This window comes from Rhinatrema bivittatum, chromosome 5 (assembly GCF_901001135.1).
Source record: "Rhinatrema bivittatum chromosome 5, aRhiBiv1.1, whole genome shotgun sequence".
NCBI classification, from domain to species: domain Eukaryota; kingdom Metazoa; phylum Chordata; class Amphibia; order Gymnophiona; family Rhinatrematidae; genus Rhinatrema; species Rhinatrema bivittatum.
In genome coordinates this window covers 10,708,625-10,721,460 of record NC_042619.1, presented here as the reverse complement: position 1 = coordinate 10,721,460, position 12,836 = coordinate 10,708,625, and the positions used below count along the sequence as shown (strand labels likewise).

The window sequence follows — 12,836 nt, the reverse complement described above, 5'->3', positions numbered from 1 at the left end:
TAATTTTTTAATATTTCATTTTAAAGGTTTGTTTATGTGAATTATTTCCTTTTTGCTTAGCGCTAGTTATATCTCCGCTTTTCCTCTGCAATTAAACTAAAAAGATTACATTTTCAATGTTATGTCTCCAACATCTTTTATATATGATATCCATCTTCACATCCCATAAACTCCAATGACTGAAATACAACTTAAGCAAAAAGGAAATAATTCACATAAAAATAAAATGAAATATTAAAAAATTAAGAATTGGTAGTTGGCAGGTTTTTTGACCAATGAAGGTTGCATTGAGATTTGCGATCGGTAAATTCAAGCTGCTTTCTAATGTCTTTTCCTTCATAAAGTTAGATTTCACACAAATAATTTTTCTAAAACCATAATAGCTCATTATGTTATAGTTATAAAGAGACTGAGTTTCCAATCCCTGATATTTTTTTATGGTCTGATAAGATGGCAGCAAGGCAGAATGACAGCAAGCCCTCCCGAGGTCCATCAGCAGGGGAATGGCAGTAAACCTCCAAACTGCTTTTGAGTCATCGTACAACTTGCATAGAAATTCTGGGAAACCTAGCAAAGGCGGATTGATCTTCACAAAGACCAACCTTTCCAGCAACTCTGGCACTGGCCTTCAGTGATGATCCCGGCCACTGAGAAGATACATTCCTTGGGAAATAAAGATAATGCTCAGCCACTTTGGTCAGATCTGGCCGGATCGCGGACACGTGTGCCCAATATGCCAGCGGACATAGGTCCATATCCTGGATGGGCTCTGTTAGAAAGCGTGTCACACACATTTCTGCTGGGATCTCCTTTGCCGAGGAAGAGTTGGGATCTCTGTTGCCAGCTCCTTTAGCGATGGCCTGCATCAGGAGGGGCAGTTCTGTGGCGTCAACATGGTTGCGGTGTATTGAGGTGGAGGATTAAGTGGTAGATAACAGGCTTGCACTACACTCCGGCATGGACGCTCTTTCCTATCCTTCATCTCGTCTTTGCCTCTGCCTCCACTGGCCTCCTGTTCATGCACCCTAGCTGCCAGTGTCTCCAACACGTAAGTCAGATGCTGGGACCAGAGAGCAAGATTCCCTTTCTCCCATGGACCACAATCTCTGGCAAGCATGTAAGTACTGTTTTTTGTCAGAGGTTACAGTCTAGGGATGTGCCTTCATTTGAAATGGCATAGATGATGTCAACAGCATTAATATCTATGTTGCTTCTTCTTTTCCAAACAAAATGATAGAAACAGCACACACTTTTGTGGTCTTTCTTCTATTGTTTTTAGTACACACAATTTCTAAAACATTTTTAAAAAAAAAAAATGGGAAAACATTAGTGGCAATAGAAATCAACTCTCCAAACAACATGATACAAGACTAAATGAGAGTTTTTGCCCTGCACACTCCTACTACAGTCACTTTTACACCTGCTGCGGCAAAGAATGTAATAACTGCAACTCATTTTCTTTCATTAGAATATAAGAACATAAGGTCAGACCCAGGGTCCATCAAGCCCAGCATCCTGTTTCCAACAGTGGCCAATCCAGGCCATAAGAACCTGGCAAGTACCCAAACACTAAGAAGATCCCATGCTACTGATGCAATTAATAGCAGTGACTATTCCCTAAGTAAACTTGATTAATAGCAGTTGGACTTCTCCTCCAAGAACTTATCCAAACCTTTTTTAAACCCAGCTACACTAATACACCAACCACATCCTCTGGAAACAAATTCCAGAGCTTTATTGTGCATTGAGTGAAAAATAATTTTCTCCGATTAGTCTTAAATGTGCTACTTGCTAACTTCATGGAATGCCCCCTAGTCCTTCTATTATTTGAAAGTGTAAATAACCGAGTCACATCTACTCGTTCAAGACCTCTCATGATCTTAAAGACCTCTATCATATCCCCCCTCAGCCGTCTCTTCTCCAAGCTGAAACGCCCTAACCTCTTCAGCCTTTCCTCATAGGGGAGCTGTTCCAATCCCTTTATTATTTTGGTCACCCTTCTCTGTACCATCTCCAGTGCAGCTGTATCTTTTTTGAGATGTGATGATCAGAATTGTTCACAGTAATCAAGTTGTGGCCTCACCATGGAGTGATACAGAGGCATTATGACATTTTCCGTTTTATTCACCATTCCCTTTCTAATAATTCCTAGCATTCTGTTTGCTTTTTTGACTGCTGCAGCACACTGAGCTGATGATTTCAAAGTATTATCCACTATGATGCCTAGATCTTTTTCCTGGGTGGTAGCTCCTAATATGGAACCTAAGGGGTAGATTTTATAAATTTATGCAAGCGCGTACTTTTGTTCGCGCCTGGTGAGCGAACAAAAGTACGCGGGATTTTATAAGATACGCGCGTAGCCGCGCGTATCTTATAAAATCCGGCATTGGCGCGTGCAAGGGGGTGCACATTTGTGCAACCTGCGCGCGCCTAGCCCAGCGCGTGCTGCCTGTTCCCTCCGAGGCCGCTCCGAAATCGGAGCGGCCTCGGAGGGAACTTTCCTTCTGCCTCCCCTCACCTTCCCCTCCCTTCCCCTACCTAACCCACCCCCCCGGCCCTACCTAAACCTCCCACCTACCTTTGTTTGCAGATTTATGCCTGCCTAAAGCAGGCGTAAATCTGCGCGCGCCAGCAGACTGCTGGCGTGCCATCACCTGACCCAGGGGCTGGTTCGGAGCCCTCGACCATGCCCCCGGGCCGGCGCCACGCCCCCGGTCCTACCCCGAACCGCCCCCTGACTCCAGATACGCCCCGGACACGCCCCTCCCCGCCCCTTTTACGAAGCCCCAGGACTTGTGCGCGCCGGCAGCCTATGCAAAATAGTCGCGCCAGCGCGCAAATGCCATGCACGCGTAAATCTGGCCGGATTTACGCGTAACCGTGTAACTATAGCAAGGGTTATTTTTCCCTATATGTATCACTTTGTACTTATGCACATTAAATTTCATCTGCCATTTGGATGCCCAATCTTCCAGTCTCGCAAGGTTCTCCTGCAATTTATCACAATCCTTTCCAGATCATTTATAAATATATTGAAAAGCACTGGTCCAAGTACAGATCCCTGAGGAACTCCACTGTTTACCCTTTTCCACTGAAAAAATTGTCCATTTAATCCTATTCTCTGTTTCCTGTCTTTTAACGAGTTTGTAATCCACAAAAGGACATCACCACCTATCCCATGACTTTTTACTTTTCTTACAAGCCTCTCATGGAGGGAAGTTCTCAAATGCCTTCTGAAAATCCAAATCCATGCATCTACTAATTCATCTTTATCCACATGTTTATTAACCTCTTCAGAAAAATGAAGCTGATTTGTGAGGCAAGACTTCCCTTGGGTAAATCCATGCTGACTGTGTTCCATTAAACCATGTCTTTCTATATGTTCTGTGATTTTGATCTTTAGAATGGTTTCCACTATTTTTCCTGGCACTGAAGTCAGGTTCAACAGTCTATTATTTCCTGCATCACCCTTGGAGCCCTTTTTAAATATTGGCATTACATGGGCCACCCTCATTTTTCAGGTACAATGGATGATTTTAATGATGGCAACCCTCTAACCTTTCCTCCAGAATATTTACTGTAGGGGTGACCCAATCCTGGACGGTGCTTCTGGAACTCAGATACTCCATAGCATCCTTGAAGGTCTTCAAGATTTGTATCAGCTGCCTCATCTCTACCCAATCATGATGCCCCATTTGGGCAATCTACACCTATCTCCAATACCAGGGACAGGTCATGAAGGGATATCTGCTGCTCCACTAATCTTTACAACGTCGGACAGGTGGAATTTCACTGGGTGCCACCATCTTGAATCAGACACTTATAAGGCATCCCAAATTTTCCCTACTTCTCATGGAGAAACTGCCCACCCTTCATGCTACAATGAAAATAACCCCACTATTTTGAAGTACCTCTCCTTCAGGACTGGAATCTTGTGGTTTTTGGGCTCCAGCTCCAGGGCATCTCTTACTGCCAGGAACAGCAAGTGGGTAAAGAAATGGATCCCTTGATAACCCCCAACTACCACTGCTCCATCATATTTTTCCCCACTGTCTATCACAAAAAAACTTACATGAAGACTCCTGCCTTTCTAGTCTATATGACAGCAGTCCAGCATCTTTCTTATGGCATTTGAGATATTACATGAGGTATGGAGGCCATCCATCACCTGGTTGTGTAGCACAACCCACCTTCACCCTGATGCTTGGTCCCCACTAGAGCTTCTGCCTGCTCCTGCCTCAGTCCATTCCTACCCGTGTGCCATCAGGGAGAGATAGACCTGTAAATCATTTGTGCTGGTCCAGATGTCATTGCTGAAATGCATGCCACTCCCCGTTGTCTTTGCCAGACAGTGCCTGTATGTGACTGCAGCACTGATTGCACGGTGAGGATAACACGCACACTACATGTAGTCCTGGAGGGACTTTTATAATTGAGGCTAAAAATTTCAGCCGATGCTTAAAGCCCAGATTCTCCATTATCTGCAGAATCAGGGCTCCCAGGGCAATCATTTCCTGGATGCACCTCATCACTACTCTGGATACTGTCTACCCCTTTTCCCTGGGATGGTGAAACAGAACTCTTACCCCATTTCCTCTATGAAGGCTTGCCACTGCAGACACATGGCAGGAGGGTGCTGGCCTGCCACCTGACCGATGGAAAGAGCTGCAGAGTCAGCTTGGAGAAACATTTTCCCCTTTTCAACCCCTTTGCTATGGTTTCTGCTTTCAGTAGCGGAGGAGATCCCCGGGCTAGCACTGCCACACCCTCCTGTTGCTAATGTTAGCAAGTGGTGTTTCTGTAGGTGATTCTGCATACTGGTATTTGTTAGATGCCCCGGTACCTTCCCTCAACTTATGGCCATACTGCGGTGAATAAACTGAGCAAAACAAGGGTGCGCCTTCATTTTAAATTGCCTCCGGACAAAGATATCTTGTGCAATCTCTTCTCTGCATCCTTAGGGGCTGCTGCTGCTGGCACTGGAGTTGACATTGTGGGGTGACTGTGAGATAAAAGGCCCACACTGACTGCTCTTCTTGGAGGTTGCTCTCAATGCTGTTGGTAACATTTACTTCCCCTACCCCTTCACACTGGAGGCTAAGATGCTAATGACTAAAACCCACAAATTATCTTTGGCTACTATCTCTTCAATAATTTCATATTCAGGGAAGTCAAGACATGATTCTTCTTCAGAATAAATTTTTGAAAATACTGTTCCCATTACTTCAAAAGCAATAATCATTAGGGATGTGCAGGCAAAAAGTTTTCGTTGCGTACATGATCCGTATTCGTGGGGGGTCAATTCCGTTTCATTCGGAAGTATGGAGAATTCAATAAGTTGTCGATCTGTAAATACGTTACTACTAAATTAACTACAACCCCCCACCCTCCTGACCCCCCCAAGACTCACCAAAACTCCCTGGTGGTCCAGCGGTGGGGTCCGGGAACTCACTCAGACCCTTGGTGCTAGTTTCATCATGGCGCTGATAGCCTTTGTCACAGGGGCTACCGGTGCCATTGGTCAGCCCCTGTCACATGGCCATCGGCGCCATCTTGTGCTCCTACCATGTGACAGGGGCTGACCAATGGCACCAGTAGCCCCTGTGACATAGTATGGGCAAAGGCTATCGGCGCCATTTTGAGTCCTGGCGTCGGACGGCAGGTCACTCCGGGACCCCCGTTGGACCCACAGGGACTTTTGGCCAGCTTGGGGGGGCCTCCTGACCCCCACAAGACTTGCCAAAAGTCCAGCGGGGGTCCGGGAGCGACCTCCTTTCACGCCGTCCATCCGATCCCAATACTACAAAGTTTTTTCTAAGCCGTGATTGAAGGGAAGGGGGATGGGCTATTAATTGTAGCTAAATCCTCCATCCAGCTGTCAATGGTTCATACCAAAAATGTTTCTCCTCCGGAATTACTTTTCCTCACATCTTTTTTGAAATGGAGCCTTTGTTTAGTTTATTCTCCTCCTGGTTGCCTGGCCTTACATTTTTCAGTGTTTATAAATTGTCTTCTTGTTATTAAAGCTGCTGTAAAAAAACGCTGGGAGATTTTAACATTCATGTCGACAGTTGCCTATTATCAAACATCTATAGTGATTTACTTTCATCTATGCATGCACTGGGCCAGACTCAGTTGGTCCATTTGCCACTCACAATCTGAGCTATACCCTGGATCTAATATTTATATGAGATGAATGGTTAGATGATCATTCTGACCCCTGCATTTCCTGTTCTGAAATCCCTTGGTTAGATTTTGGCCTAATCGCCCTTTCTATTTTCATGGAGTCAAATCTCTTCTCACTATTTGAGAAGACCTTGTATTGAAGTAGACTAGCTTTGCACTCATTAGGTGCCTTGTGTCTTATTCAGACTCATGCCATTGATGTAAATGGCTTGGTGGATTTCTGGCAATCCTCTCTTCATTCAGTTTTAGAAAAGTTAACACCCAAGAAGTCAATGTACATAAACTTCATAAAAATGTCCGATGGTTTTTTTTCCTGCTTTGTGCTCAGCTAAACACTATCTGTGTAAGTTTGAACATCACTGGTGCAAGGATAAATCAGATGATAATCTATTTTTCCTACCATATTGGGTTGCCTCCTACAAGGAAGCTTTAGACAACACTAAAAAGGATTGATACTCCTCCTGAATTGTTGCAGCTGCTTGTTTAAGATAGTTCAATCACTTTCCTCTATGCCTTATTGTAATTCTCCACCTGCTTCACAGGCTTCTTGCAAGATACTGGCTTTTTTCTTAAAAAGACTTTTTGGAAAGTTGATTAACTCTCCACCTCCATGCCAGCTGAGTTTTCCATGGATTGGCACATGCTGGTCCCTTGGTCCCTCTTCATTGGAGGTCACCTCCATTTTGGGCCAGATGAAAGACAAATTTGCATTTTTAACTCTTGCTCAACAGCCCTGATCAAAGTTTTACAATCGACACTGGCAGTTTCTTTGCTAGTATGGTTAATACATCACTCTCTCAGGGATTGCTTCCCCCCTGCATTGAAAACTCCAGCGGTTCATCCCCTATTGAAAGAACCTAATTTAGATTACATGGATCTGGCCAATTATAGACCCATTTCCATTTTACTGTTACTATCAAAAGTTTCTGAAAAAGTAGTTTTGGATCAGTTACGAGAATATATTTCTGACACTAATTTTTTGGAGAGTTCTCATTTTGGGTTTCATTCTCTTCACAACACTGAGTTTTCACTACTCTCCAATTTGATTACATCCACCACAGTTTTGGCATCAGTGCTAAATTTCTTTGGTGCTATTAGATATCTCTTGAGCTGTTGACACTTTTAATCATGTTATATTGCTCAGATGCTTGGAGTCCTTAGGGGGCTTCTTCTACTGTCCATTTACAGTTCTCCTCCATTTTGGCTGATTGTTCCTTTATGTTTTTGATTGGGGATGCTTCTTCTAAACTATTACATTTCACAGGTCTCAAGTAGGCCTCACGAGCCACGCCACTCACCTGATGCTGACCACTCTCTTCTCAGCAGGATGCCACCATTGCCTCTCTTCTGGAAGCCCCCCTAGAGGTCCACACACCAAACTACTTGCAACATAAAGGGCACACAGAGGGGAAACCACTCATGGCATCCTCTGATGGTATTATCTCTCAGTCCTACAGAACCTACAGTCCTATAGTCCTACAGAACCTCTGCTCTTCATCTCAGTGATGGGTCACTTGCATTCTTGTAGTGTGAGTTGCTCCTCCTGCATCTCTCCAGCTTTGTCTTCTTTGTATTCCCAGCCCTGCCAGCCTCATGTCCTCTAGTCCCTGTCACTCCTTATCCTCATACTCCTTGCCTACACTTGGACTGACTTCTGGAATTGACCTCAGATTGGACTCTGACCATTCTTGCCTTCCACTTGCCTCCAACCTCAGCCTGAACATCATCCACTCTTGCCTTTGACCCAAGCCTGACTCCATACCTATTCTCTAGCATTCTCCAAAGAGACTCTCTCCTAAGACTTGCTGGCCTCCGGAAAATGAGAGCTCAACCCAAGAGGAAAGGGACTGGTAAAGCTCTTAACCTGTATCTCCTTCATCTAGGTCTGTCAGCTGTCAGTGAGGACCTGCAGAGCCCCCCCTGTAGGATGAGCCAACCTCAACACAGCCACAAGGGTCAACAGATCTTACAGAAACTGTGGGGCAGACTTTAAAAGGTACGCACCCGGTGCGCACAAATGTACGCCTGATTTTATAACATGCGCGCGCAGGCGCACGCATGTTCTAAAATCCGGGGACGGCGTGCACAAGGGGTGAACAATTGTGCACCTTGTGTGTGCTGAACCTGCTCTGAGCTGCGCTGCCTTCTCCCGTTCCCTCCCAGGCTGCTCCAAAATCGGAGCGGCCTCGGAGGGAACTTTCCTACCCCCCACCCCACCTTCCCTTCCCTTCCCCTACCTCCCCCGCCCTTTTCCCCCTAGCCTTTTGAAAATCCGGCCCTGTATTCTCTGGCTACCGGTGTCCCACAAAGTTCATCACTTTCACCTGTTTTGTTCAATGTTATCTTGCACCTCTCTGTTCTGTTCTTGCCTACTGGACATCAAATTTAAATTATGTGTGGATGACATACAATGTCTTTTTTCTTATCTCCTCCTTGATTGATCAGGCCTTTTCAAAGTCTCTCTTAGATTAGGAAATGGCTGTTTGATAATGTTTGCTTAAAACATTAAGAAAACTAAAATCATCTTGTTATCCAGGAAAGCTCTGGCCGTAGCCAATGCCCTTGCAAGTTTCATCTTTGAAGAGCAATATATTCCTGTCTCTCTTCCCACATGAGGCTTAGGTATTTTGGTTGATTATTCTCTTTCACGTCATCCTCACATTAATGCATTGTTCCTATCCTTGTATTTCAAAGTTTGCCTACCATAGTCCTTGAAAACCCTTCTTCGTGATTCAGATTTCCTTATGGTTACTCAGTCACTGGTCCTTTTCTCTTTAGATTTTTTGCAATGCATTAAAACAAGTCATAAAAAAATATTTTTTTCACTCAATTAAGCTCTGGAATTTGTTGCCAGACGATGTGGTTACAGCAGTTAGTGTAACTGAGTTTAAAAAAGGTTGGATAAGTTCCTAGTGGAGAAGTCCATAAACTACTGTTAATCAATAAGCAATAGTAGCTTGGGATTTATCTAATGTTTGGGTAATTGCCAGGTTCTTGTGGCCTGGTTTGGCCTCTGTTGGAAACAGGATACTGGGCTTGATGGGACCCTTGGTCTGACCTAGCATGGCAACTTCTTATGTTCTTATGTTCTTGTTCTTATTGATTCTGGGCCTTGTACATACACATCTTCTATCTCTTCAATTGATTCCAAATTCTGTTGCTAGCCTAATCTCTGGTGTTTCATTGAAGGATCATATCTCTCCAGTTCTAGCAAAGCTACATTGACTACAAGTTTTTGGATGGGATAAGTTTTAAATTCTTACCTTACTTTTTGAGGCCCTCCATGATCTTTGCTTACCTGCATTGTTTTTTCTTAATGAAGACCTCACCCTATTCACCCTCTTTGCTCAGCATCTAAAAACCTCCTAGAAATTCCTTCACTCAAGTATAGGCATTTGACTGAATCAAGAGATCGCATTTTTAGTGTAGCGGATCCGAGTTTATGGAACTAGTTACTGGACGAGATCAGAGCAGAAAGTGACTTTCTGCAGTTAGAAAGCTGTGAAAAATGCATTTTTTCCTGTGCTTTCTCTGATTGATGCTGCACACTGCTTTTTTACTGTTACTACCATCTGTATTTTGAACTTGATACTTGTATGCTTAGTCTCTGTGTAATCTGTACACTGTTATTGTTTTATATTTAGTTTAGTTACTGTTGAACCTTTTACTATTTACTCTATGTATAGGTATGTAATCAGCTGAGATTTTCAGGTTGACAGAATATAAATTGTGCAAATAAATAAATATCACATTATACTGTATTGATACCGTACAAGCAGTCACAATTTCCATTCTAATACTATGAATTTGTCTGGTACACAAACTTGATCAAGTTCACAGACTGAGTTCACTTCAGTGCTTAGCACGTGTAGCGTCAATTTTCCAGAGTTATTCAGTCTCTGTCATTCTACCGCTATCCTTCACAATGTGTGTGAAAATGTGTCTGTCTCTCACACAAGTACACACTGTTGACTGCTCATTTTTCACACACACACAAAAAAAAAAATGTTAGAGAAAGAATAAACCAAGAAGGCTGATAAGGCTTCACGTCACGTCAGTCTGTCTGCAGATAACCAGTGCAGTGCACTGAGCAGCATCAGATAGACAGACACAAAAAAATCAGTGTTCACTGTTCACAGGCACTGCTTCTGTTTCTCCAATCCTGCTCTGCTCCAGACAAAAAGCAGTGAATATCAGAGAGAAAATGCCCTTTGCCAATGCCAAGGGCTCTAAAAGATCTTCTGAAAACACAAGCTTTCTCTGTGAAATCCAGCAGAAATAAAACGGAGTTTCATTGCACATGATCACACCTTTCAGTGGGAGGATGTCAGTGTTACTTAATCTAGATGGCAGCTATGGGCTAGTTTAAAATATTCTTCCCTTTGATTAGTCCTCAATCCTCTCTGCTTACCTAGGTCTCTGACCAGGCAGCTACCTGACATAGGGGCGGATTTTCAGAGCCCTGCTCGCGTAAATCCGCCCAAAACCGGGCGGATTTACGCGAGCAGGGCCCTGCGCGCCGGGAAGCCTATTTTACATAGGCCTCCCGGCGCGCGCAGAGCCCCGGGACTCGCGTAAGTCCCGGGGTTCTCGGAGGGGGGCGTGTCGGGGGGCGTGTCGGGGGGCGGGCCCGGTCGACGCGGCGTTTCGGGGGCGTGTCGGCCGCGTTTTGGGGGCGGGTACGGGGCGTGGCTACGGCCCGGGGGCGTGGCCGCGCCCTCCGTACCCGCCCCAGGTCGCGGCCGGCGCGCAGCAGGCCCGCTGGCGCGCGGGGATTTACGTCTCCCTCCGGGAGGCGTAAATCCCCCGACAAAGGTAGGATGGGGGTTTAGACAGGGCCGGGCGGGTGGGTTAGGTAGGGGAAGGGAGGGGAAGGTGAGGGGAGGGCAAAGGAAAGTTCCCTTCTAGGCCGCCTCCGATTTCGGAGCGGCCTAGGAGGGAACGGGGTAGGCTGCGCGGCTCGGCGCGCGCAGGCTATACGAAATCGATAGCCTTGCGCGCGCCGATCCAGGATTTTAGCCGATACGCGCGACTACGCGCGTATCTACTAAAATCCAGCGTACTTTTGTTTGCGCCTGGAGCGCAAACAAAAGTAGGCTGTTCGCGCTCGTTTGAAAATCTACCCCATAGGCAATAGTTGGTTGCTATAGTTAACAGTTAGTCCCTGCCGCTTTCTCTCTCTAGTACTTTTCAATGTACTGTAAACTTGAATGGAAAACAAACAAATGAAACACAGCTATTTGTTTAAATGTATGGGCACCCTCCATTCATTTTACGGGTCCAGAAATGAAACAAAAATTGTCTCAACCCCTTTTCTGAAGTCATGCCCTCTTCCACATAGAATTACAGATTCTCTTACTCGCCTAGAAATGCTTTCATTCCGCAGTTTCTCATTACCTATCTTCCCTGCTCTCTGCCTGCACCCTTTGTTATGGATTGGCCACTGTTGGAAACAGGATGCTGGGCTTGATGGACCCTTGGTCTGACCCAGTATGGCATTTTCTTATGTTCTTAATGTTCTTAAAGTGACAAATGCACCTTGGTCCTAAACTTCAATGATGATTGTATTGTAGAACTCAATAAGTCACTGTGATAAAACACCTATAACCTACCAATACTAATAAGTATATTGTTTTTTATTTGTCTATTCTGCAGTTACAACTGAAAAGGATCTCATTGAACAACGAATCATGCTGACTTCCAATGACTGCAATTTTAGTTTTTCTGTATTTAACCTGACTGGGATTCCTGGACTGGAATCTTGGCATCACTTGATTTCTGTCCCCTTCTGTTTAGTCTATACTGTAGCACTTCTGGTAAATGGCTCCATCTTGTTCATTATAAAGAGTGAAGAAAGCCTCCACAGCCCCATGTATCTCTTCCTTTTCATGTTGGCTATTAATGATTTGTTCTTACCTTCTTGCATTCTTCCCAAAATGCTGAGTATCTTCTGGTTCAATGCGCAGGAGATACATTGTAACACCTGTCTAGTCCAGATGTTCTTTATTCATTCTTTGACCACTGTGGAATCCGGGATCCTGGCCGCCATGGCCTTTGATCGCTACATTGCAATATGTGATCCCTTGAGATACGCATCAATCCTAACCAATGCAGTCATATTGAAAATAGGACTTCTGGTCATAGGGAGGGGTGTATTGGTCATATTTCCGTTGCCTTTCCTGATTAAAAGGTTACCATGCTGTAAAACCAATGTTATACATCACTCATACTGTGAACACATGGCAGTAGTGAAGTTGGTCTGTGGTGACACAACAATTAATAATGTATATGGACTGAGTATAATTACTTTGGTGATAGTGTTGGATATGTTGTTTATTGCCCTGTCATACCTGATGATCCTCAGAACGGTCTTAAGACTACCAACAAAGGAAGCCCGCTACAAAGCCTTCAACACCTGCACTTCACATATATGTGTAATTTGCATAAGTTATGTACCTGGATTTTTCTCTTCCCTGACACATAGATATGGGAAGAATGTTGCACCGTATATTCACATAACACTCTCCAGTTTCTACCTCCTGATCCCACCCATGCTAAATCCCATTATTTACAGTGTAAAGACAAAGCAGATCCGGGAAAGAGCACACAATGTCTTCTATCAGAAAAAGATTATTTATTCAAAACATTAA

The 12,836-nt window shown here is 44.5% G+C and overlaps 1 protein-coding gene across 1 annotated transcript; it reads left to right on the top strand.

Annotated features, from left to right (window-relative positions):
• Nucleotides 1–11,876: 11,876 nt before the first annotated feature.
• LOC115091660 (olfactory receptor 52K1-like) lies at nucleotides 11,877–12,836 on the top strand. The gene has a single exon (XM_029601822.1). It carries the CDS (start codon nucleotides 11,877–11,879, stop codon nucleotides 12,834–12,836), a length of 960 nt encoding a protein of 319 aa, XP_029457682.1.

Excerpts from the sequence above, each read along its gene's own strand:
- LOC115091660 (XM_029601822.1), top strand. The coding sequence starts at position 11,877 with ATGCTGACTTCCAATGACTGCAATTTTAGTTTTTCTGTATTTAACCTG.